This window comes from Lepus europaeus, chromosome 2 (genome assembly GCF_033115175.1).
Source record: "Lepus europaeus isolate LE1 chromosome 2, mLepTim1.pri, whole genome shotgun sequence".
Taxonomy (NCBI): domain Eukaryota; kingdom Metazoa; phylum Chordata; class Mammalia; order Lagomorpha; family Leporidae; genus Lepus; species Lepus europaeus.
This window is the reverse complement of record NC_084828.1, coordinates 125,189,470-125,216,039: the sequence shown is the minus strand read 5'-3', so window position 1 is coordinate 125,216,039 and position 26,570 is coordinate 125,189,470. Positions and strand designations below refer to the sequence as shown.

General features: G+C 45.5%; 1 protein-coding gene across 2 annotated transcripts in view; it reads left to right on the top strand.

Moving 5' to 3' along the window:
- The window catches only part of GMPS (guanine monophosphate synthase), a 103,721-nt gene that overhangs the window by 3,195 nt on the left and 73,956 nt on the right, over positions 1-26,570 (top strand). Inside the window, exon 1 of one of the 2 annotated variants that reach the window (XM_062212650.1) lies at positions 24,303-24,534. The exons of the other annotated variant lie outside the window; for it this stretch is intronic. Coding sequence (XP_062068634.1) covers positions 24,508-24,534 — 27 coding nt within the window. The 5' untranslated portion in view covers positions 24,303-24,507. Of the gene's footprint in view, positions 1-24,302; positions 24,535-26,570 lie in introns of those variants that run through there. 2 annotated transcript variants of the gene reach the window in all.

Below are 26,570 nucleotides of genomic sequence, written 5' to 3'. Positions count from 1 at the left end.
CTATAGTACCTTACATTTAGAGTTGGGCCAGTCCGCCTTCTTCCTCTTCTTTCTGGCAATCACCAATCTGTTCTCTGTGTCTATACTTAAATCATTTCAAGAGTGTTACAGAAATGGAATCATAGACTTATGTAACCTTTGGGATCAGCTTTTTTCACCTACCTTAAAGTTCTTTAGATCTATCTAAGGTGTTAGTGACAGATGTCACTTCTTCCTTTTTATTATGGATTAGTATTGCATGATGTGGATGTCATATCACTGTTTTAAATAGAGAATCTCTTCTCCCAAATACTAATATCTCCTGTGTGTAAGAATGATTGCCCTTTAGGCCGGTGCCGCGGCTCACTAGGCTAATCCTCCGCCTTGCGGCGCCGGCACACCAGGCTCTAGTCCCGGTCGGGGCACCGGATTCTGTCCCAGTTGCCCCTCTTCCAGTCCAGCTCTCTGCTGTGGCCAGGGAGTGCAGTGGAGGATGGCCCAGGTGCTTGGGCCCTGCACCCCATGGGAGACCAGGATGAGCACCTGGCTCCTGCCATCGGATCAGTGCGGTGCGCCGGCCACAGCGCGCCAGCCACGGCGGCCATTGGAGGGTGAACCAACGGCAAAGGAAGACGTTTCTCTCTCTCTCTCACTGTCCACTCTGCCTGTCCAAAAAAAAAAGAATGATTGCCCTTTAGTGATTAAATTGTTTTCCTAATAAATGTTAAACCTCTGGACCCGTGTTTGTCTGGATCCAAAATTTACAAAGAACAGGAAAAGTTACCAGAGCCAAATATTGGTAAAAAATTATCACATTAACTCAATTCAATGTCTGTGCATTACTGAGTGTTAAGGGAGAAAATAACCTTAGGGAACAGATACTATTACTTGTAATGCATAAAAATGCATTAACTACAGGACCATAGAGCTATTGGCTGAGAACTTGTGCTGCTCTTCAAGACCAGGAAAGAATAACCCTGAACCCAATTCAGAGATCATGAGACTTCCCCCTTAGCTTCCAAAGCGGGTCCTGTTGCCTTGTTTTCAATAGGCTAGAAGACATCCCCCAGAGCCTTTGAAGCAGGACTACCTGGCCCAGCCCTGAAGGCAAGAGCTCTTCTGAGAACAAGTTCAGGGCAGCACCTCCACCCCAGGTGGTCCGGAAGGCTGGACATTTGACTCAGCAGCTTAGAAGACAGCACAAGAGAGCCTGGCACTGTTTGGAGTCCTGGCTGCTCCACTTCCCATTCAGTTCTCTGCTATGGTCTGGGAAGGCTGCTGAGGATGGCCCAAACCTTTGGGCCCCCGCACCCACATGGGAGACCTGGAAGAAGATGCTAGCTCCTGGCTTTGGATCAGCCCAACTCTGGCTGTTTCGCCCATTTGGGGAGTGAACCAGTAGATGGAAGAGCTCTCTCTCTCTCTCTCTCTCTCACTCTCACTCTGCCCTTCCCTCTCTCTATAACTCTGCCTTTCAAATAAATAAATAATCTTAAAAAAAAAAAAAGACAGCACATGAAACCAAAGAGGATTATTCTCCAGCCTTACAATTTCCTGTAGTTCGCCATATATTTTGGACTTATCTGGGACCTGTCTCCCCTTTCTTTCCTGTTCCTTCATGCAGAATGGGAATGTCTCTTACACCTGACTCACAATTCTTTTTGGAAGCATGTATTTGGTTTTACAGTTCATAACTGGAGAGGAATTTATGTCAGGATGAATCACACCTTGAGTCTTACCCATACCTGATTTAGATGAAGTTTAGATGAGACTTTAAATCTGTTTAAAGTTGATGCTGGAACAAGCTCTTTCAGGCCGCTCGGGTGGAATGAATGTATTTTCCATGTGAGAAGGACATGATTTGGCTGAGGTGGGAGGGAGGGTGGAGGAGGATACAATATACTGAATGTTTGTAGTCCTCAAAATTTTGCTGAAACCTTTGACACTGTTGGAGGTGAGGCCTCTTGGGAAGTGATTAGGTCATGAGGTGAAGCCCTCATGAAGGATTAGCATTCTTTTAAAATTTTTGTTTATTTGAAAGAGTTACACAGAGAGAAAAGGAGAGGCCGAGAGAGAGAGAGATCTTCCCTCCACTGGTTCAGGGAGGTCTTCCATCTGCTGGTTCACTCCCCAAGTGGCTGCAATAACCGGAGTTGTGCCTATCTGAAGCCAGGAGCTTCTTCCAGGTCTCCCACGCAGGTGCAGGGGCCCAAGGACTTGGGCGATCTTCCATTGCTTTCCCAGGCCATAGCAGGGAGCTGAATCGGAAGTGGAGCAGCTGGGACTCTAACCGGTGCCCATATGGGATGCCAGCACTGCAGGCGGTGGGCCTGGATTATCATTCTTATTAAATGAGACTGGAGAGCTCCTTTGCCCCTTCCATCATTTGAAGACATTGAAGGCATCATCTATGAATTACTCAACAAGCCCTCATTAAATACCAGATCTGCCAGTACTTTGACCTTAGACTTCTTAGTCTCTAGAAGCATAAGAAATACATACCTGTTGTTGGTAGGCCATTAGACCTATGGTATTTTTGTTAGAACAGCCTGAACAGATTAAGACACTACCAATAACATGTTTTATATTTTAAATGGTATAAGGTTTGGTACATTTACTTTAAAAAAATTATTTTTTTTTGAAAGGTAGAGAGACAGAGAGGGAAAGAGAGAGCAATATCTTCTGCTGGTTCACTCTCTAAATGGCCACAGTGGTCAGGGCTGGAGCTGGGGTTTCCCACATGAGTGGCAGGGGCCCAAGTACTTGGGCCATCTGCTGTTTGCCTTCCCAGATGTGCTAGCATCTAAAGCTGGATGCCAGAGGATCCAATTCCAAGATAACTCCCCTGGTTGTTGGGAGGCTTCAGTTCTTTGCCTTGTGAATCTCTCTCTGGAACCACTTAGGTGTTTTTCGGATACATAATCTGGTCTACCCTGCAGTGAGTGTTCCAAGAAAAAGAGAAGAAAGTTGCAATGCTTTTATAACACATACTAAAAAATGACACACCATCACTTCCACCATATTCTTTTTATCAGAAGCAAGTCCAGCCTTCACCCAAGGGGAGATAATTAAATTCCAACTCAAATTTTTTAAATTCATTGATTTGAGAGGCAGAAACAGAGCATGCAAGCGAGTGAGCCGCTATCTGCTGCTTTACTCCTTAAATGCCTGCAGTGATAGGGGCTGGAAGCTGGGAACTCAATCCAGGTCTCTCATGTGGGTGCCAGGGAATGAACTACTTGAGCCATCATCTGTTGTGTCCCGGGGTCTGCATTAGGAGTATACTAGAATTGGTAGCAGAGGTAGGACATAAATCCAGGTACTTTAGTATGGGACACATGTATATTAACTAGCATCTTAACTGCTACACCAAAGTTCTGCTCCTAAGTTCTACATCTTGAAGAGAGGAATATCAAAGCATTTATAGTATATTAGAGTTTAAAAAACTATTTATTTTCATTATATTAGAAAAGCAGAGAGATATACTGATCTCTTCCTTCTACTGGTTCACTTCCCAAGTGCCTGCAACAGCCAGGGCTGAGTCAGGCCAAAGCCAGTAACTCAGAATGCAGTCTGAGTTTCTCGTGTGGGTGGGAGGTGGGAGGGACCCATGTACTTGAATAATCACTGACTGCTTTTCAGGGTGTGCATTAACAGGAAGCTGGACTGGAAGCAAAGTAGCCAGGACTTGAACAAGGAATTCTGACATAGAATGTAGGCATTCCAAGAAGTGACTTAGCTGCTTAAGATGCCACATGTGCCTGCTCTTACAGTTTGTTTGTTTTTTTTTTAAGATTTCATTTATTTGAGAGGGAGAGAGAGATCTTCCATCCACTATCACTCCCAAAATGACCACAGTGGCCAGAAGTGGGACAGGCCTAAGCTAGGAGTCAAAAACTCCATCTGGGTCTCCCACATGGGTGGCAGAGGCTCAAATACCTGGGCCATCCTCTACTGCCTTCCTATGCTCATTAGCAGGGAGCTGGGTCAGATAAGGAGTAGCTGGGACTTGAACTGGTGTTCATGTGGGATACTGGCATCTCAGATGGTGGTTTAACTCTCTGAGCCACAATGCAGGTCCCTCTTAAGCGTTTTTAATTGGGAACTTTTCATGGAGGAAATGGTACAATTCTGGCTTGACTCAAGTGGAGGTACCAATGAAAGGCTCTTGCCCCACTATAACTGTTTTGAATTAACAAATCTGTTTTTGTTACCAAGTCCCTAAACCTTATGTTATAGTTAATTTTAACTATGGTTAAATTATGTATATTACATAATTACATACCACTTTATAACTGTAGTATATTATTATAATTGATATAATTAACTGTGATACATGTTATGGCTATACATCTACTCAGTGCACCTACTCTGTGTATCTTTGGACTCTGACAATAACTAGCTACTTTTACTGGTATTGCTTAGAACTTCAAAGAAATTCTAGGGACATCAATGATGAGAAGGAACATAGACTTATTCAAATAAGTTATAATCCAATTATCTTCTTGTAAAGATAGATAGAAGTTACAGCAAAGTTTATTTACATCTACCTAGACCAACTAAGCTCACACAGTAATTGGTGCTTATGGATTAGCATAAACCAGAAGCCTGTGTCTCTTCAGCATGATCCCTAAAGACTGTTGTTGATATCCTGATAGCCTTCATGTCTTTATTACGTGAACTATGACCTGTGTTTTGGACATGTCATCCTCTCTTTTTAGTATACAGAACAAACATTTCAGTAACTCATTGTTGTTAAAAGTCTAAAAAACTGGGGCCGGCGTTGTGGCTCACTTGGTTAATTCTCTGCCTGTGGTGCCAGCATCCTATATGGGCACCGGGTTCTAGTCCCGGTTGCTCCTCTTCCAGTCCAGCTCTCTGCTGTGGCCCGGGAAGGCAGTGGAGGATGGCCCAGGTCCCTGGGCCCCTGAACCCACATGGGAGACCAGGAGGAGGCACCTGGCTCCTTGCTTCAGACCGGCACAGCGCCGGCTGTAGCAGCCATTTGAGGGGTGAACCAACGGAAGGAAGACCTTTCTCTCTGTCTCTCTCTCTCTCTGTCACTAACTCTGTCTAATTAAAAAAAAAAAAAAAAAAAAAAAGAGTCTAGTGAACTTACCAGGAGGAGTTCAGAGTACAGGATTCTGCTATGGTTAGAAGTTTCTAAACTAAAACATGTGATCAAACTATGACACAAATAAAAAGTAAGAGATCTCACAGACTAACATAAATGTGTTCTCTAAAATGATGTAAAACCATAGAATTGTGTTCGACTATGTACAGGACAATCAAGAGTGTATAATAGATGAAATATCTGATGAATGTTCTTGGAAAAGGCCACTTGGTTAATTAGCGGGACTAAACTGATCCTTCCTTGAAATTTATTTTTCTTGGCCGGCGCCGTGGCTCAACAGGCTAATCCTCCGCCTTGCGGCGCTGGCACACTGGGTTCTAGTCCCGGTCGGGGTGCCGGATTCTATCCCGGTTGCCCCTCTTCCAGGCCAGCTCTCTGCTATGGCCCGGGAAGGCAGTGGAGGATGGCCCAAGTCCTTGGGTCCTGCACCCGCATGGGAGACCAGGAGAAGCACCTGGCTCCTGGCTTCGGATCAGCGCGATGCGCCGGCCGCAGCGGCCATTGGAGGGTGAACCAACAGCAAAAGGGAAGACCTTTCTCTCTGTCTCTCTCTCTCTCTCACTGTCCACTCTGCCTGTCAAAAAAAAGAAAAAGAAAAGAAATTTATTTTTCTGGTGAGGCCTAGCCTGACTAAAAATGAAATTCAAAACAGTTTCCATGTGTCTCCTGTAGAACTTAAGATTGTTTGCATTCTTTGTGCCTTTCTCCCCACATAGTCGTCCAGAGCTGACATTCAACTAATACTGCATCCAAATCTATCTTGATCAGGTCATCTCCCAAACGAGCTGAATTTTTACCAAAAGCAGGTTGGGGGTGAAGGACAGGTCATGAAATTCTGATGTGGATTATGGCACAATATTGTAGTAATATTGGTTTAAGATGTAAATGACAATGTGTCATAGTGCCAGATATTACACAGAGTAAACCAGCCAGTCACACGTGTATATTCCACATGTGAACTCTCAAAGCTTTGTAGAGAATCCATAAATAACTGAAAAATTTCCCCTGAACCTGGTGAGGCAGTTTTAAAACGTGGCCTTCAAGTTCTTCATCATTCATTCCTTTGAGCAGTAGAGTCCTTGTCCCTTTTTTTGAATCTAAGCTTTGTGGCTGACTAATAGAATACAGCTAAGGCAATGGTGAGTTAATTAGCATATCCAGCTCTTAAGAACCTGGAAGCTTCTACTCCCTGTTTCCTTTTTTTTTTTTGACAGGCAGAGTGGACAGTGAGAGAGAGAGAGACAGAGAGAAAGGTCTTCCTTTTGCCGTTGGTTCACCTTCCAATGGCCGCTGTGGTAGACGCGCTGCGGCCGGCGATGGCAGGAGCCAGGTGCTTCTTCCGGTCTCCCATGGGGTGCAGGGCCCAAGGACTTGGGCCATCCTCCACTGCATTCCCTGGCCACAGCAGAGAGCTGGCCTGGAAGAGGGGCAACCGGGACAGGACCGGTGCCTCGACCGGGACTAGAACCCGGTGTGCCGGCACCGCAAGGCGGAGGATTAGCCTAGTGAGCCGCGGCGCCAGCCTACTCCCTGTTTCTTGAGAACTCACTCTTGGAACTGAGTGTTGTGCACTAAGTGAAGGACTGTTCAGAGAGGAGCTAAGGCCTGCAGCTCTCAGCACTCACTGAGCTCCCAGTCAACAGCAACAAACTGCCAGCCATGTGTATGAACTGTCTTGGAAGTGTATCTTCCAGCCCTGAGTTGAACCACCCCTGTCGATGCCATAGGATGAGTCCAGATGTCTCTGCTGGTGAAACAGAGACAAGACTTCATCACTAAGCCATGCCCAAATTGCTGTTGACTTGTCAGAAGACCTTATGGTACTCCTCTGATTACTTCTGTACAAACCCAGGAACCTATGTTAGCTTCTTATTAACTAAAAGGCCTGAGATGAGCTTCTTGGGAAGGAAAAGGCTTATTTTGGCTCACAGTTTGGAGGTTCACATTCAGGATCAGTTAGCCCCCTTAGTCTGGCATTTGGTGGAGGCTGGCTATAACAGTGGATGTGGAGGAACCATCATATGGTCAGCCAGAAGCAACTAGGAAGCCCACCTATATTTATTATATAATAAGTATGTATATTATGCCTATATATATATATATAAAATCAATACTTTTGTGAAAGCTACCTTCTAAGGGCATGTCCTCAGTGACTTAAAGACCTCTCACCAGGCCCACCTTACAAATCTCCACCCTTAATCTGATAACCATTAACATAAGACTTTGGGGTTTAAAGGTTTGCATGAGTTTGGGGAACTGAGTCTTATTCAATCCATGACAGAGCCCATCTCCAACAGGTACTCTGTGTCCCTCAGCAAATGTGACATAACTGTCACTATCACTTAGGAAAACAAGACTGGTACAGCATAGAACCACAGATTGATGTCATGCATAGCTGCTCTTTTTGCACACCTAGTGCCCCTTACTAACTTCTTTTTTCCCCCGAAGATTTATTTATTTATTTGAAAGGTAGAGTTACACAGAGGGAGACAGAGACAGAGATCTATCTGCAGTTTCACTCCCCAAATGGACACAATGGCCAGGAGTGGGCCAGGCTGAAGCCAGGAGCTAATAACTTCATCCTGGTTTCCCACATGGGTGGCAGGGGCTCAAGCTTTTTGTTCCTTTCCCAGGCAACATTAACAGAGGGTTGGAGTGGAAGCAGAGTAGCTGAGACTCCAACCAGTGCTCATATGGAATGCTGGTGTCACAGACTTAACCCACTGCACCACAGTGTTGGCCCTACGAACTTCTGTTTTCTTTCCTTTTTTTTTTTTTTTTTTTTGGTAAAGATTTATTTTTATTTATTTGAAAGAGTTTCAGAGAGAGGTAGAGAGAGAGAGGGAGAGGTCTTCTATCCACTGGTTCACTCCCCAGATGGCCTCAATGGCCGAAGTTGGGTTGATCCAAAGCCAGGAGCCAGGAGCTTCCAGATCTCTCACATGGGTGCAGGGACCCAGGGACTTGAGCCATCTTCCACTGCTTTCCCAGGCACAGTAGCAGGGAGCTGGATTGGAAGTGGAGCAGCTGGGACTCTAAAAGCACCCTTACGGGATGCTGACGCTGCAGGTCAGGGCTTTAACCCGCCGCACCACAGTGCTGGCCCCCAAGCCGGCCCCCCAATGTTATTAACAGACGTTAATAACATTCTCCCTTTTCTTTGAGAAAGTGACCTTTCCTGATCAATGTTGTCTTAGTCCATTTTTACTGCCGTAACAGAATACCACAGATTGAGTAATTTAAACAGAAAAAAATGATTTCTCGCAGTTCTGGAGGCCAAAACACAGTTCTGGAGTTCAAGATTAAGGCATGAACAAGGGCCTGGTTTTAGCCCTCATGACATAAACACCTCCAGTTAGGCCCTGTCTCCCAACACTGTTGCATTGAGTTTTGGAGAGGACAAAACAGTCAAACCTTAGCAGGCGTGCTCTGGTAAAGCAAGTGAAATTGCCAAACAAAAAAACTCTCCTGCTGATTGCCGGTGAGGCCTTGTTGCCTTCAGTCCTATACTGAGGACCACTAAAGTTCTTTTTAGTTTGATGATTGTTTTGTCAGTACCAAATTAATATACACACACATACTTGAAAAATTTGTGGAAAAAACTTATTGAAAAGATGTTTATTTGGTTGCAGAAAACTTTTGAAATCCATGCATAGTTTTTTTCACTATATATATTTTTCATGAACTTTTTGAAGATCTCAAGAAAATTTCAAAAGAACTATACAAATGCTTATTTTTAAATTCTATTTTGCATAAACTTTTTGAAGTACCCTTGTTTTTTTTAAAGCTTTTATTTAATGAATGCACTTTTTATAGGTACAATTTTAGGAATATAGTGGTTCTTTTCCCCATATGCACCCTCCCACCCCATCTCCTGTCTTACATCCTACTCTCTCCCATCTCATTCTTCATTATGGTTCATTTTTAGTTTAACTTTCCATACAGAGGACCAACTCTGTGCTAAGTAAAGATTTCAACAGTTTGCACCTACACACACACAACATAAAGTACAGTTTGAGAACAAGCTTTGCAGTTAATTCTCATAGTACAGCTCATTAAGGACAGGGGTCCTACATGAGGGGAGAAAGTGCACAGTGACTTCTGTTGTTCATTTAACAATTAACACTCTTATTTATGACGTCAGTGATCACCCAAGGCTCTTGCCATGAGCTGCCAAGGCTATGGAAGCCTTTTGTGACCATCAGTATTTGGAATGGCCGTAAGCAAAGTGGAAGTTCTCTCCTCCCTTCAGAGAAAAGCACATCCTTCTTTGATGGCGTTCTTTCCACTGGGGTCTCCCAGAGATCCTTCGTCTAGGATATCCTTGTATATTTTAATAGATATTTTCATGTTACAAGACTATAGTTATGAAAAATAGGATATACATCAAAAATAATTTTAACATTATATTATGGTTACTTAATATCAATTTGACTTTCATTCTTTTTTAGGTATCCTTTTTTTCCTTCCATTTTTAAGCTTGTCAAATTTTGCTTTATTCTTGGAGTTCAGAATTTTCACCAGGATGTATGATATATGATATTATATACATGTATGTTTTTCTATTAATTTTTATGTAATACATATTGGGCATTTATGAACAAAGTTCCAAGTCTTTCTTGAACTTTGAGAAATTTTCTTATAATTTCTTTGATTTTTCCTTTGTTTTCTGTTCATTAAGTAATCCTGGAAATCCTAGTAAACTTACATTGTGTTTACTGGAGAATTTCAGTAAAGGATATTAGTGTCCTAAGTCAGCCCAAGGCCAGGATATCTGCCTTAGCAAAAACCCAGAAACCAAGGTGGCTAAAGGCTAGACAGCAGAAGGTGGGGCAGTGTAGCAATGTACATGCAGGAAATTTGCCAAAAAATAACTCCACTGCTAGGTTTATGATCTCTCAGCTTCCAGTTTTTCCTGGGCTCTATTATAAAAATCAATACCACCATCTAGTGGCTCCTTCCTTTATTTATATCTGGTTGTAGATTTCATCACTAGTTTTCCAGGAAGTTCACTATCTTCTGAATGTTATTATCTATATATTTCTAAGAACTTAAAAATTGCTTTTGTTGGGATATGATTAGATTTATTGAAGTAAAATTTAGAATTCAATAAAATGTATCCTTTTTAGTGTACAGATCTAGTTTTAATAGTTGCAGAGATGTCTAACCACAACAGTCAAGAAACAGAGCAGTTCTGTGACTCTAAAAACTTCTCTTGAGCCCATTTGAAGTCAGTCTTTCCACCCATTCCCAAGCTCACTGATGTGCTTTCTCTCCCTGTAGCTTTATGTTTTTCAGGATATCAGAAACAGTAGTCCCCCCTTATCTGTAGGGACTGTGTTCCAAGACCCTTAGTAGATGCCTGAAACTGTGAATAGTACCAAATCCTATATATCCAACATTTCTCCTAAATATACAAATCTATGATAAGATTTTTTTTAAGATTTATTTTATTTTTGAAAGAGTTACAGAGAGGCAGAGACAGAGAGAGGTCTTCCATCAGTTCTCTCCCAAGATGGTCGCAACAGCTTGAGCTGAGGCAATTCGAAGCCAGGAGACCAGAGCTTCTTCTGGGTCTTCCATGTGGGTACAGGGATCCAAGGACTTGGGCCATCCTCCACTGCTCTCCCAGGCACATTAGCAGGGAGCTGGATCGGAAGTGGAGCAGCCATGACTCAAACCGGCACTCAAATAGGATGCCAGCGCTGCAGGCTGGGGCTTTAAACCGCTGTGCAATAGCACCGGCCCCCTATAATAAAATTTTATTTGTAAGTTAAGCACAGCAAGAAATTAACAAAAGGGGCCAGTATTATAGCACAATAGGTTAAGCTACTGCTTGCAACACCAGCATGCTCTATTGGAGTGACAGTTTGAATACTGGCTGTTCCACTTCTGATCCATCTTCCTGTTAATGCATAGTTTTAGAAATAAGAGTTCATAGTACTTTACCAAATAATTTTACAACCACATATTGGTTGTAAAATTTACAAATTACTCAAAGTTCCATATACTCTTAATGTGCTAGATAATAGATCATATTCTGAAAATTACTAATACTTTATAAAGCACTTTACAATTTACAAAGGATGTCCATATATATTTTTAATTCAGTGTAAGTAAAGCACTTACAATCACAACCAAAATCGTTTCATATATATGTTGTAAATAGTTAAAGGGCAGAGAGAGATAGCAGAATGGCAATGGACAGATGAAAGAAGGTGTGTCGTGTCCAGTCGGCTAAGTGGTAGAGGAAGTTGAAGAAAGGATAATAAATGTGTGAGTGGGAGACTGGGGAGTGTAAAAGGAAGAGCATTCAATGTCAGTGAACTTGTTTGTCCCACCCTGGACTTCTCTTTGCATATCTTCACAATATACTTTCATATGTTTTCTTTTTTTAACTTTTTTAAAGATTTATTATTTGAAAGGCAGAGAGAGAGAGACATCTCATAAGAGAGAGAGTTCTTCCAATCCTCTGGTTCACTCCCCAAATGCCTGTAACCATTAGGTCAACAGGGGTGGGCCAGGCTAAAGCCAGGAGCCTGGAACTCAATCCAAATCTCCCACATGAGTAACAGGGACCCAGTACTTGAGCCGTCACTGGCTGCCTCCCAGGATGCACACTAGCAGGAACCTGGAGTGGAAGTGGAGCTGGGACTCTGTCCTGGGCACTCTGATATGGGCTGACAGCATCCCAAGTGGTGGCCTAACCTGCTGCACCTCAGTGCCTGCCCCTATATTTTTAATTTTTAGCAAACAATGAAAGACCAGAGCCACTCAACCTGGTTTGAATCTCAGTGCTGTGGTTTTTTGTTGTTATGACGCTTGGCTAGTTAATTTCTCTCTCTCTCTCTCTTCTCAAAGAATGACAAGGAGACAATAAGAGTACCTATCTCGCAGGACTATTGTGAGAATTAAATGCCTTAACATATGTAAAGCATTTATAGTAGTGCCTTGACACATAAAGGGCTAAATAAGGCTTACAACTACTATTAAAGAATTTATGCGTCACCAAGTTTGGAAACTTTTCAAAGGCAACATACCAAAATGTGTATTATTCTTTTACCTAGAAATAGAGAAGGGACTTGATTTGGCTGAGTCATTTCTCATCCAAAGGATGTCAGTTTGACTCTAAGAGCTGGAGACTTAATTTGAGAACATAATTTAGATAATCAATGAAATATAGCAATAATAATGATGTTCAATGACATTATGCTTTAATAAAATGTGATATTAAAATATGGATTGTATCATATATGGGACCTTATTATACAACATTAGTGGCTTCCTGAAAGGCTTAAGAATATGATTTTTTTAAAGACTTTTATGATTTAATTTTTAAATTTTAAAATGATCCCAAACTTATAGCAAAATTAAAGAATGCCATTGGGGCTGGCACCATGGCTCACTTGGTTAATCCTCCGCCTGCGGCGCCAGCATCCCACATAGGTACCGGGTTCTAGTCCCGGTTGCTCCTCTTCCAGTCCAGCTCTCTGCTGTGGCCCGGGAGGACAGTGGAAGATGGCCCAAGTGTTTGGGCTCCTGCACCTGCATGGGAGACCAGGAGGAAGCACCTGGCTCCTGGCTTCGCATCAGCACAGCGCCGGCCGTGGCGGCCATTTGTGGAGTGAACCAACGGAAGGAAGACCCTTCTCTCTGTCTCTCTCTGTCTGTAACTCTGTCAAATAAATAAATAAATAAATCATTAAAAAAAAAAAAAGAACACCATTGAAGTTCTGCAGTTGTCCCAATGATATCCTTTAAATAAAAAGGATACAGTCTAGGATTATGTATTTTACCCAGCTTCTTGTCTCCTTGGATCTGGAATCACTCCCCCCATCTTCCATGACCTACATTTTTTAAGTTTACTGTGACTAATTGTATTTTCCAAGCATCGCATCATATTTCAAGTTCCCTATGTTCTTCCAGAACCATCTCCTGGTATCTGGACTATCTTGTGATTCATGCAGTGAATATAATGCAGGGAAGCAAACCTGTGTAACTTTTAAGGCAAGATTAGAAAAGGCCATGTAGCTTCTACCTGGTGTCCACTGCCCACCCATCTTCTTCTTTTTTTTTTTTTAAGATTTTATTTATTTACTTGAGTTACAGAAAGTGAGAGGGAGAGACAGAGAGAAAGGTCTTCCATCCTCTGGTTCACTCCTCAAATGGCCACAACAGCCAGAGCTGAGCTGATCTGAAGCCAGGAGCTTCCTCTGGGTCTCCCATCCGGGTGCAGGGGCCCAAGGACTTGGGCCATCTTCCACTGCTTTCCCAGGCCACAGCAGAGAACTGGATCAGAAGAGCAGCCGGGACTAGGGCTGGCGCCCATATTGGATACTGGCGCCCGCAGGTGGAAGATTAACCTCTGCACCACAGAGCTGCCCCCGCCCCCCATCTTGAGCTGAGATACAGGAAATCCAGTTGCCCTGAAGCAGCTGTGGTACACCACATTGAGTGTAAATGACCAAAGGCTGATCCCATCTGTCTTAGTCTCCTGATCCAGGTGTCATATAGAGTGAGGAAACCATCGGGTGATTCCAGCTCCCAGCCTTTGAGCCAGTCTGAGGCTTAATGGAGTTGGGCTTTGGGCTATGTCAGCTGACACAATAGGGCAGAAAAAAGCTGTTCCTGCTGAATCCTGCCCAAATTACAGCTAAATAAATAGCATCATTGTTTTTTTCTTTCACAAAACACTTTTTATTTTAAAAAATCAAATTTATGGAAAAAGTTGCAAAAATTACAATGAATTGCCAACCACTTTACAACTTGTCACTATCTTTTACCTCTCTCTCTCTTTCTCTTTATCGCTCACCATTCTCTTTCTCTCTCTACAGATAGATACAGAGATGGATATAAGTGTCAGTGACAGTATCAATGTGGACATAGATATCACACACCTGTTCCTATGCTATTTTTGCGTATAACCATTTAATAGTGAGTTGCACTCCTGCATGACTCTTTATTTTAAATATGTTAGTGCAGAGCAGATTTTTGGTGTAGGGATTAAGATTGCACTTGGGAATCCTACATTGGAGCATCTTTTTTTTTTTTTTTTTTTTTTTTTTGGACAGGCAGAGTGGATAGTGAGAGAGAGAGAGACAGAGAGAAAGGTCTTCCTTTTTGCCGCTGGTTCACCCTCCAATGGCCGCTGAGGCCGGCGCATCGCGCTGATCCAAAGCCAGGAGCCAGGTGCTTCTCCTGGTCTCCCATGTGGGTGCAGGGCCCAAGCACTTGGGCCATCCTCCACTGCCCTCCCTGGCCATAGCAGAGAGCTGGCCTGGAAGAGGGGCAACTGGGATAGAATCCGGCGCCCCGACCGGGACTAGACCCTGGTGTGCCGGCGCCGCAAGGCGGAGGATTAGCCTGTTAAGGCACGGCGCCGGCCTTCATTGTTTTTAAGTCACTAGGCTTGGGAGTATTTGTTACATAGCAGTACATAACTGGGACAATTACACACCAATCATTCTGTGGAATGTGCTTCCTTTTGGGTTTATCTGATGTTTGTTTACTCATGATTGGACTCAGGTTGTGCATTTTAGGCAGAATACCATTGAAGTTACACTGTGCTCATCTAACTACATCCATCAGGTGACACATGATGCCCATTTATTACATTGCTGGTTATTTTAACCTTGTTCACTTGAGTAAGGAGGTATCTTCAGGTGTCTCTATTATACTTTTTTTCTCGCTTAATTAATGATTATTTTGTAGAAAGATACTTTGAGATAATGTTCGTCACCCAGCTTTGATCCACAAATTTTATACCACCCATTGATGTATCTTGTTTGACTTATTTTTTGTGGTGGCTGCAAAATGATCATTCTCTAATTCAATTATTCCTTCTACTTTTATTAGTTAACATTCCATTAAAGGAGTAGCTTTTTTATCTCTCCTTTCATCATTTACTTATATCAGCATAGACTAGTGAGTCCTAATTGATTCATGATTATAATGTGTACTCTCATTAAAAAAAAAAAAAACAAACTTATTTACTTGTTTGAAAGAGTTACAGAGACAGAGGAAGAGGCAGAGAACTTCCATCCACTGGTTCACTCCCCAAATGGTGCAATGGCCAGGGCTGAGCCAGTCCAAACCAGGAATCAGGATCTTCATCCTGGTCTCCCACATGGACAGCAGAGACCCAATAAGCACTTGGGCCATCTTCCATTGCTTTTCTCAGGTGATTAAGCAGGGAGCTGGTTTGAAAGTGGAGCAGCTGGGACATGAACTGGTGCCCATATGGCATGCTGGCATTGTAGGCAGTGGCTTTACTCCTATGCCACAAAACCAGCCCCACTATTGCTGTTTTAATATATTGTCCCAGATTTGGCCAGCAAAAACTTTTTTCCCCATTTTTTAAAGATCTATTTATTTATTTGAAAAGTAGCATCACAGACAGAGAGAGGGAGAGACAGAGAGAAAGGTCTTCTGCCACTGGTTCACTCCCCAAGTGGCCACAAAGGCTGGAGATGAGTCCATCTGAAGACAGGAGCCATGAGCTTCTTCTGGGTTTCCCATGCCAGTGCAGGAGCCCAAGCACTTGGGCCACCTTCCATTGCTTTCCCAAGCCATAGCAGAGAGCTGGATAGGAAGTGGAGCAGCTGAGACTTTAGAACCGGTTCCCATTTGGGATGACAGAACTGCAGGCAGGGGCTTAGTCTACTACACGACAGCTCCAGCCCCAGCAAAAGCTCTTTCAAGCTGACTTCCATGTTTTGACATTGTCCCATAATGTTCTGAACATTATACTTTTTTTTATGTTTTTTGAAAACATGTTTTGAACATTTCTGCTTTATGGCATAAAAGATGTTCCTAGTCGTTTTGCTCTGCTGTCAGTCCTGAAATCTATTTCTCCAAGAAGGCCTGGTTTCTCTTACTAGAGAATGGCATTTAGAAATCAGTATCTGCCTGCTGGGTTTGCTCATTGCTACTGGGTGATGCACGCCCCTCAGTGGACAGAGACAAGTGAACACAAAAATACAGCAGAGGGTGGTGAGTACTCACAAAAGGGAAAGGATTACAGGACCACTGATGAGGAGTGACATCCAGCCCAAGACTTCAGAGTTGGAGGTTGGGGATAGAAATATTCGAACAGGGTCCATATTTGCCATAGCAGTTAAGATGCCTGCTTAGGAACCCCACATACCTTATGGAAATGCTTGGATTTGAGTCCTGGCTGTGATCTCAGTCTGTTTCCTATTCACATATACCCTGGGAAGCAAGAGGTGATGACTCAAGTACTTTGATCCCTACTGCTCATGTGGGAGTCCCAGATTAGGCTCCTGGTTCCTGGCTCCTGCCTGGCGCAGCTCCAGCTGTTGTGGGCATTATGGGGAGTGAACCAGTGGAGGAAAGATCTATTTCTCTATCTTTCCCCTTGTCTCTTTGCCTCTCAAATTAATTAATTAATTAAAATATTATAATTTTTTAAAAAAGCATTCCAGACAGAAAATATTTGTGTGCAAAAGATCTGAATCAAGTGAGAACATGTTATGTTTAAGGGACTAAATTAGTTTAATGTGGCTGGAGAGTAGAGTGAGGGGAGCAGTGATAAGAAATTAGGCTGAAAGCTAAACAAGGGCTACCAAATCTCCAAGTACCCCATAGCACTGTTTGAAGTTTAGAGATTTTCCTGAGATCGATGGAGACCCATTAAAAAGATTCTGGGGTGGGCCACTTGGGATACCTGAATCCCATATCAAAGTGCCTGGGTTTGTGTGCTGCCTCTGCTTTTGGTCCAGCTTCCTGCTAATGTGTACCCTGGGGGACAGAATATGATGGCTCCAATGCTTGGGCTCCTGCACCCATGTGGGAGACCTGAAAGAAGCTCCTGGCTCCTGGCTTCAACCTGGCCCAGCCCTGACTGTTGCAGCTATTCGGGGAGTGAACCAGCAGATGGAGTCTCTCTCTCCTCTCTCTCCTCTGCCTCTCCTTTCACTGAAACCTTAGCTTTCAAATAAATAAATTACACACACACAGAGGAGAGGCAGAGAGAGAGGTCTTCCATCTGATGGTTCACTCCCCAGTTGGCCACAACAGCTGGAGCTGCACAGATCCAAAGCCAAGAGCCAGGAGCTTCCTCTGGGTCTCCCATGTGGGTGCAGGGGTCTAAGGACTTGGACCATCTTCTGCTTTCCCAGGCCATAGCAGAGAGCTGGATCGGAAGAGGAGCAGCCGGGACTAGAAGCGGCGCCCATATGGGATGCTGGTGCTTCAGGCCAGGGTGTTAACCCGCTGCGCTGCAGCCGTCCCCTAGATAAGTAAATCTTAAAAAAAATTATAGGCCGGCGCCGCGGTCACTTGGCTAATCCTCCACCTGCGGCACCAACACCCTGGGTTCTATTCCCATTTGGGGTGCCGGTTCTGTCCCGGTTGCTCCTCTTGCAGTCCAGCTCTCTGAAGTGGCCCGGGAAGGCAGTGGAGGATGGCCCAAGTGCTTGGGCTCTGCAACCGCATGGAGGAAGCACCTGGCTCCTGGCTTCAGATTGGCACAGCGCGCCAGCCGTGGCGGCCATTTGGGGGGTGAACCAATGGAAGGAAGACCTTCCTCTGTCTCTCCTCACTGTGTGTAACTCTAATTTTCAAATAAATAAATAAAATATTTAAAAAAAAAAAAAGAATTAGATGTCATCAAAGTAAGCCTCCATGGCTGAATACTGGTGGCTTTATAAGAAGAGGGAGAGAGGCCAGAAGAGACACACAGGAGCAGGCCCTGTCTTTTACCCTGTGCTGCCCTGTGCTGCCCTGGGACTCTGCCAGCAAGAAGCCTTTCACCAGATGCAGACACTTGAACACTGAGAACTGTGAGCTAAATAAACATCTTTTTCATATAAAATTACCCAGCCTAATACATCCACAGTCACTTTAAGCAGTCTAAACACTCCAATTAAAAGAAATTGACCTACTTGACAAAAGAGAGCAATACCCAACTATATACTACTCCCCACAAGAACAGTTTAAACAAAGTTTCTGGGGCCTGTGCTATGGCACAGAGGGTTAAGCTGCTGCCTGCAGCGCCACCATCCAACTTCCCATTCAGCACCCTGCTAATGGCCTGGGAAAGCAGGAGAAGATGGCTGTCCCTGGGCCCCTGCCACCCACATGAGAGACCCAGAAGAGGTTCCTGGCTCCTGGCTTTGGCCTGGCACAGCCCTGGTTATTGCGGCCATTTGAGGAGTGAGCCAGAGGATGGAAAACCTTTTTCTCTATCTCTTCTAACTCTTTCAAATAAATAAATAAATCTTAAACAACAACATAAAAACACTAACAGGCCAAAAGGATGCAAAAGATTCATCATGTCTATACTAGTCAAAAAATCTGGCATGGCTGTTTATTTTAATCTTTTTTTTTTTTTTACAGGCAGAGTGGATAGTGAGAGAGAGAGACAGAGAGGAAGGTCTTCCTTTTTGCCGTTGGTTCACCCTCCAATGGCCGCTGAGGCCGGCGCATCGCGCTGATCCGAAGCCAGGAGCCAGGTGCTTCTCCTGGTCTCCCATGCGGGTGCAGGACCCAAGGACTTGGGCCATCCTCCACTGCCTTCCCAGGCCATAGCAGAGAGCTGGCCTGGAAGAGGGGCAACCGGGATAGAATCTGGCACCCCGACCGGGACTAGAACCCGGTGTGCCGGCGCTGCAAGGCGGAGGATTAGCCTGTTAAGCCACGGCACCGGCCTGTTTATTTTAATCTTGAACAGATTAGATACCAGAGGGAATAATTTTACCAGAGATAAAGAATACCTCATGAAGTGATCAATTAATCAATTCCATGTTTATATCATTTCATGATAAATTGATCAATAACAGTGCTAAACACTTGTATTTTTTCTTTATTAAAATGTTTTTTCAACATTGTAAAATTTGAAAATGGAAAATAATTGTACATATTTAATTTTATTTTGTTTATCTGAAAGGCAGAGTTACATAGAGAGAGGGAGATACAGAGAGACCTTCCATCCACTGCTTCATTAACCAAATGACTGCAATAGCCGGAGCTGGGCCGGTCCGAAGCCAGGATCCAGGAGCTTCTTCTGGGTCTCCCATGTGGGTACAGGGGCCCAAGCACTTGGGCCATCTTCTACTTTTTTCCCAGGTACCTTAGTAGGGAGCTGGACCAGAAGTGTAACAGCCAGGACACAAACTGGCACCCATATAGGATGCCAGCATTGCAGGCGGCAGCTTTATCCTGCTGCATTACAGTGCATGCTCCTGGTATTTTCAGATTATGCGTACAATGTGCAATGATCTTATCAGGCTAATTGATATATCTACCATCTCAGACACTTACTTCTTGTGTTGACAGTTGTAAACATTTTTGACCCTTTATTAACAGACCTTCAAAATACACGAAGAAAAAACTGATAGAATTATAAGGAGACAAATAACAATTATAGTTGGAGATTTTAATGCCTTCTCTTTTGATAACTGGTGGGAAAAGTGAACAGAAAATCAGCAAGAATGTATTAGTCTTGAGCAACACAACTTGACCGATTTCCGATGTAAAGAGCATTCCACACAATAAATACACATTCTTTTCAAGTGTACTCAGAATATTCACCAAGATAGACTATATTCTGAGCCATAAAATAAGTTTTAATAAACTTAAAAGGCTTTAAGTCATATGAAACATACTCTGACCACAGCAGAATTAAATTAATAATACATACTTCTGGAAAATCCTCAAATATTTGGAAAGTAACATGCTTCTACATAACCCATGGATCAAAGAAGAAATCAATGGGGAAACCAGATATGATTTCAAACTGAATGGAAATGAAAAGGCAATAAGTCAGAATTTGTGGATGTTGATAAAGTAGTACTTAGAGGGAAATTTGTAGGGGTAAATACCTATATTAGAAGAAAGATCTCAAATCAATGATCTCCAATTCCAACTTATGAATCTACAATAGAGACCAGTGTCCTGGCATGCAGGTTAAGCTGCCACCTGCAAGGCCAGCACTCTGTATCAGAGAGCTGGAGTCCTGGTTGCTCCACTTCCAATACAGCTCCCTGCTAATGTGCCTGGGAAGGCTGCGGAGGGTGGCCCAAGTACTTGGGCCCCTGACATTCACATGAGACCTGAATGAAGTTCCTGGGTGCTGGCTTTGACCTGTTCCAGAATTGGCTGTTGCAGCCATTTGGGGAGTGAACTATCAGTTGATGATCTCTGTCCTGTCTCTCCCCCTCTCTGTCTGTATTCTGTCTTTCAAATTAAATAAATATTTTTTTAAAAAACTATAATAAGAAGAGCTAATTGAATATAAAGAAGAAGAAATAATAAAGGTTAATGTGAAAATTAATAAGAAAGCAGACAAATAGAAAATAAGTGAAACCAAGAGCTAGTTCTTTGAGAATGTCAATAAAATTGGTAAACCTCTAGCCAGACTGATAAAGAAGCACAGGGAGAAAACAGAAATCACCCATATCAGGAATGAGAAAGTTTATATCACTACAAGTTCTAGAAATTAAAAAGAATGAGGGAGACTATTAACAACCTCAGTGTATATCAGTTTGAGAACTTAGGTGAAAAGAGCACTTTTTTTTTTTTTTAAAGATTTTTTTATTTACTTGAAAGGCAGAGAAAGGGAGAGACAGAGAAAGGTCTTCCATCTACTGGTTCATTCCCCAAATGACTGCAATGGCCAGAGCTGGGCTGGTCCAAATCCAGGAGCCAGGAGTTTCTTCCAGGTCTCCTACGTGGGTGCAGGGGCCCACACATTTGGGCCATCTTCTGCTGCTTTCCCAGGCCTTAGCAGAGAGCCGGATCAGAAGTAGAGCAACTGGGATGCCGACACTACAGACGGAGGCTTGACCTGTTGCGGTATAGCGCCGGCCTCAGGACAAATTTCTTTTCTTTTTTTTTTTTTTTTTGACAGGCAGAGTGGACAGTGAGAGAGAGAGAGAGACAGAGAGAAAGGTCTTCCTTTGCTGTTGGTTCACCCTCTAATGGCAGCTGCGGCCGGCGCACTGCACTAGAACCGGGTTCTAGTCCCGGTTGGGGCACTGGATTCTGTCCTGGTTGCCCCTCTTCCAGGCCAGCTCTCTGCTGTGGCCCGGGAGTGCAGTGGAGGATGGCCCAAGTGCTTGGGCCCTGTACCCGCATGGGAGACCAGGAGAAGCACCTGGCTCCTGGCTTCGGATCAGCACGATGCGCTGGCCTCAGCGGCCATTGGAGGGTGAACCAACGGCAAAAGGAAGACCTTTCTCTCTGTCTCTCTCTCTCTCTCACTCTCACTGTCCACTCTGCCTGTCAAAAAAAAAAAAAAAAAAAAAAAAGAGAGAGAGAGAGAGGCTGGTGTTGTGGCACAGTGGCGTAGCAAGTAAAGCCACTGCCTGTGACACCAGCAGCCCCTATGGGTGTCAGTTCGAGTCCTGGCTGCTCCACTTCTGATCCAGCTCCCTACCAATGGCCTGAGAAAAGCAGTGGAAAATGGTCCCAAGGTCTGGGGTCCTTACTACCCACATGGGAAACCCAGAAGAAAATCCTAGCTCCTAGCTTCTGGCTTCAGCCTGGCCCAGCCCTGGCTATTGCAGCCATCTGGGGAGTAAATCAGTGGGTAGAAGATCTTTCTCCATCTCTCCTCTCTCTGTAACTCTTTCAAATAAGTAAATAAATCTTAAAGACATAAGAAAGCTATAAATCAATATTCTTCATGAACATAGATGTAAAAATTCAAAACCAGCATTTTAGCAAATTGCATCATGATCTCTTAAGGTTGATCCCAACCTTAATATTAATAAAATTAATAAAAAATCAATGTAGTTCACTACATTGACAGCTTAAACTCTAAAATGAAAACTCTGTAATCATTTCATTAGCTATAGAGGGAGCATTTGATTTAGTAGAAAGAAACTCCCTCTGCTTGACAGAATGCTTATGAGAAACCTATAGCGTATTGGTTAAAAACTGAATGTCCCTCCCCCTGCCCAGTATGGTGCCAGTGAGACTGGGCACAGAAGTTTGTGAGAGAAAGTTTTGTTTGCACCTGTTGAGTTTAGGGCCCAACAAGACCTTAGTCATCTTATTGCAGATACAGACATATGAATCTGCAGCTCAGAAGAGCACTGTTTGAACACAGAGCCAATTCAGGGTATTTTTGTTTATTTTTAAAAAGATTTAATGGGGCTGGCACCGTGGCTCACTTGGCTAATCCTCCGCCTGCGGTGCCAGCATCCCATATGGGCACCAGGTTCTAGTCCCAGTTACTCCTCTTCCAGTCTAGCTCTCTGCTGTGGCCCGGGAAGGCAGTGGAGGATGGCCCAAGTGCTTGGGCCCTGCACCTGCATGGGAGACCAGGAAGAAGAATGTGGCTCCTGGTTTCGGATCAGCGCAGCACCAGCCAGAGCGGCCAACTGGGGAGTGAACCAATGGAAGGAAGACCTTTCTCTGTCTCTCTCTCTCTCACTGTCTATAACTCTACTTGTCAAATAAAAAAAATTTATTAATTTGAAAGGCAGAGAGAGAGAGAGAGAAAAATCTTCCATCTGCTGGTCCCTAAATGCCTGTTGTTGCTGAGGCTGGGCAGGGCTGAAGCCGGAAGCCAGCAACTCAATCCAGGATTCCAATCTAGGTGGCAGGGATCCAACTTCTTGTGCTGTCACTGCTGCCCCCCAGAGTGAACGGGCGCTCAAAGCCAAGCACTTGATATGAGACACAGGCATCTTAATCAGTAGGCCAAATGCCCACTTCTGCATACTGAAATCTTAGCCATAATTGCAAGTGGCTACCAGAATATATTTAAACTAGGCATTATCTTATGTAAATGAGATTTAGCCAATCCTTAATGCCAGTATATTACATCACATTCCATTCCATTTAGAGTGGGTGTTTATGCAAGTTGAGGTTCTCCTATTGGTTACTACACTGTTCTCTGGATAGCTCACACAGACCTACCAAAGAGAATCCAGTATCCGTAGCTTTGCAAAGTGCAAGCGTTCATTTTTTTCAGTTCAGAGAAAAGTAAGTGAAATACTCTGAGGCCTACTGGGGTTGTGGGCCTTTTATTCCTGTAAATAGCTTACTAATAATGTCCATCTTTTCCTGGACTGGGTACCCTGTATCATCAGCAACACTAAGAGGTATACTTCCTTGAGCCTTAGTTTCTTCAATTGTAAAAAGGGGATAAGAACATCAATCTAACATCACTACTTTCATGAGACTGGTTATAATAAGGTAAGCTTTTGGAGGTCAGGTTATCTTAGTCCAGTTCCTTAATACCTGAACTAGAGCCTGATCCATGGTATAAGCCCAGCAAACATTGGCTGCGTTATAACAACCGAATATTTGTTAAACACCTTTGCTCTGTGGCAGTTGTTTCAAGTGTTATTTATTCCATAATCCTGACTTAGGCCCCCAGGTGACCAAATTTAATGTATTATTTCTCTGGATAAGTGCTAAAGGGAACCTGGAGTGACTACAGTCCCTTCTCCATAAACAATTACAAACACACAAAACAATGTTTGCCCTGCAAATAGAGCTCACAACCAGTCTCCTAGCCCAGTTGTGCACCAGATTGCTGCTCTCAAATTCCCTTTCTGGAAAGAAGCACCCTCTGCCGAACTTGTGCAGGAGCTGCGGAAGTGTGGAGGGACCTAACTGATCCAAATCCACACATTGACGACCCTTGAGACAGGAACAGGAAACTTTTGAAAGCAGCCTGGCAGGCATACGCCTGGCAACTTGAGATAAGGCTGCAACTGCAGCTAAAAGGGTCCCCTCCCCAGGGCCTCATCCATGCCGCGGTCAAAAGAAGCCGGCAGCCCCTTCACCGGGAGCCGGCTAGGGCTTCTATTTGGGTCCCCGTGGACTTGAGTGGTGGGAGTGGGGCCAGGAACCCGGGTCCCTCCTTCCAGGGAGCTCTGTGGTGCAGGGGGCAGGCGTGGCGTAGCCCAGGTGGGTGCCTCGGGCCCTTACCCAGCACAGCCGGCCAGAGGCAGGCGCACAGCTGAAACGTTTCTTCTCCCGAGCGCAGGTCCTGGTGACGGGGGCGGGGCCTTGCGCCACTAGCTCCTCCTCTCGAGGGAGGGCTCCTCCCCGTGGGGGGCGGGCCCAGGGGCGGAGCCAGGGCCAGCGGCCCCCGCCTCCCGCCGGCTGGTGGGTTTGGATGCGGCGCGGGGGTTGTATGCGGCTCTGGCTCCTCCCAGTGGCTGGCCGGGGCGGAAGCAGGAGGCGGGGGCAGCGTGCGCACTGCTGGTCTCTTCTCCCGCGGCGTTGGGGCCCGCGCTCCGTGACTGCTCGCTGGATTCGGCGCTTAGCCCGTGGCGGGCTCCCCTGAGCGCCCGGCTGCTTCTGGAGCAGGCCTCCCTCTCAGCCTCGGCTCGCGGCGCCGACCCTTCGGGCAGCCTCCCGCCCCGTCTCGGACTCTCGCCGCCACCGCCGCTGCCGAGGCCCTAGCCCCGATGGCTCTGTGCAACGGAGACTCCAAGGTCAGTCTCCGGTGTGAGGGTCCCTGCCGCACCGGCTTCCGGAGGCGGCGAGGCTCCGTGGCCGGGGAGCCACCGCGCGGGGCCCGCCCCCGTCCCCAGTGCCCCCTGCGCAGCCCCGCGGCCCGGGCAGCGGAGCGTCGGAGAGTCTCCGGCCGGGGCCTGCGGCGTGTCTTCTGCTCCGGAGCGGCGGGGCTTTGTTGATTTTTGTCTGCGCGTCGAGGTCCGCGCGTCGGGGAGGGCGTCAGCTCCCCGCGGCCGCCCCGCCGGCCCCCGCCTCCCCCGCGCCGCTCCGGGGCGCCGGGCGAGTGAGCGCGGCCGCGGGTGGGGGGTAGGGAGGCGAGCCGCGTGCGGGCGAGGGGGGCTCTCGCGGCCCCCTCCCTGCGCGTCGGGAGGCGGGGGCCTGTCCTGGGGGGCCCTGGGGCCCGCCGAGAGCAGAGCAGGGCAGGGGCTCCGCGTGCGGCGTTCCGGCGGGGCCGGCCCCTCGTCTTCCCGCCACCCGCTTTCCCGCCTGCCCTCGATGCGGCCCGCTTGGTTCTCCCACGCCTGCCTGGGGGTCCGCGGCGGCGAGGCTGCCTTCGGCGAGACCCGCGTGGCCGCATCCCTGTCGCCGCGGGTCACCCTCGGGTCGGGGCCCGCGGTCGGTCGCCTCGTTCCCCTCCCCCCGCCCCGCCGGGGCAAGGCCGTGTGTCCAGTCCCGCCCGCATCCCGCTTTCTCCCGCGTCGCTGGAGGACCCGCGTCCTCGCCGTCGGGATCCCTGGCCGGGCCGCGAGCGCCAGGGTTTGGGGTCGGGAGTCCGGCGTGCCGGAAAAGTTGCTGAGCCGGGCGAGCTCGCTGGTCCGCCGCCGCGCTTCTCCTCGCCTCCACCTCACTTTTTCCTTCAGACCCTGCCGCCCCTTCGATCCCGGTTCTGAGTTGGGCACCTACGCTTTCGCTTCCATGTGAAGTTTCATTTTGTGTGGAGTTCTTTCCGACCGTCGCGAAGTCAGTTTTGTCCGCTGGAAACTGCCGTTTTCTGTTGTCATTTACTTAAGCAGTATGTATTTCTTGTACTCTGCTTATGGCCTGCGTTTACGAAAATAATTTTCATTCTGGTGTGTGGAATTCCAGATTTGGGGTGGAAATTGATGTTCCATGGCGATTAATAACTGCTAATAGCGCATTCAGGCAGAATTTTAAGTCTCTTGCAAGAAGGATGCAAAAAAGTGGGTCCTCCATGTGAACGGTTGCTTAGTACCTGGTAATCGTTCCAAAAGCGTTTAACGAGCCAAGATGATGAAGAAGCCGATACACAGTCAAACCGAGGCACCTGTGAGGCTCAGAGCAGCAGCGGATCTTCATTATAAAGCTGAATGAAGACACTCAAACTTTGAGTTTCTGACCTCAGAAGCTAGTGTAAACCTCGGTGTTTCCTCTATATTGGTTGAATTGCTGGTGATTTTTTTCTTCCATCATTAGCTTTCAGCCTTGCATCTCACTGGAAAGATTTCCTCTTTACGTTGTGGATGAACAACTGGTATTAGATGGACTCAGGTGTAATTGACAGGCTGTGAAAAATACATTGCACTTGAGAAGAGTATTTTCACGAAATCAAGTGATAGCACAAAATTTGAGATTCAGTATCCAAATTATTTTATCTGTCTCAGGCGTATGTAAGATAGATTTTTTTCCCCTGGCTAATATCTTTGTTTTTCTTCACTTGGAATTTTATTACTTTTCTAAAATTTTATTTAAAAGGCAGGGAGCGAGAGAAGCAGCCAGAGATCTCTCATCCTCTGGTTCACTCCCCAAATGCCAGCCTCAGCTGGACTTGGGCTGGACCAGGCTGAATGAAGGCAGGGTCTGGAAGCTCAGTAGCAGGTGCCCAACCACCTTGACACATTAAGAAACTTAATAGGAAGTTGATCTGGGCAGGCACTCTGATTTGGTATGTGGGCATCCCAAGTGGCATTTAAACCAGTGTGCCAAATGCCTGCCCTTGACTTGGAATTTTAAAGAGGATCTTAATTAGTATGTGTATATTTTTAATTTTTTTTTA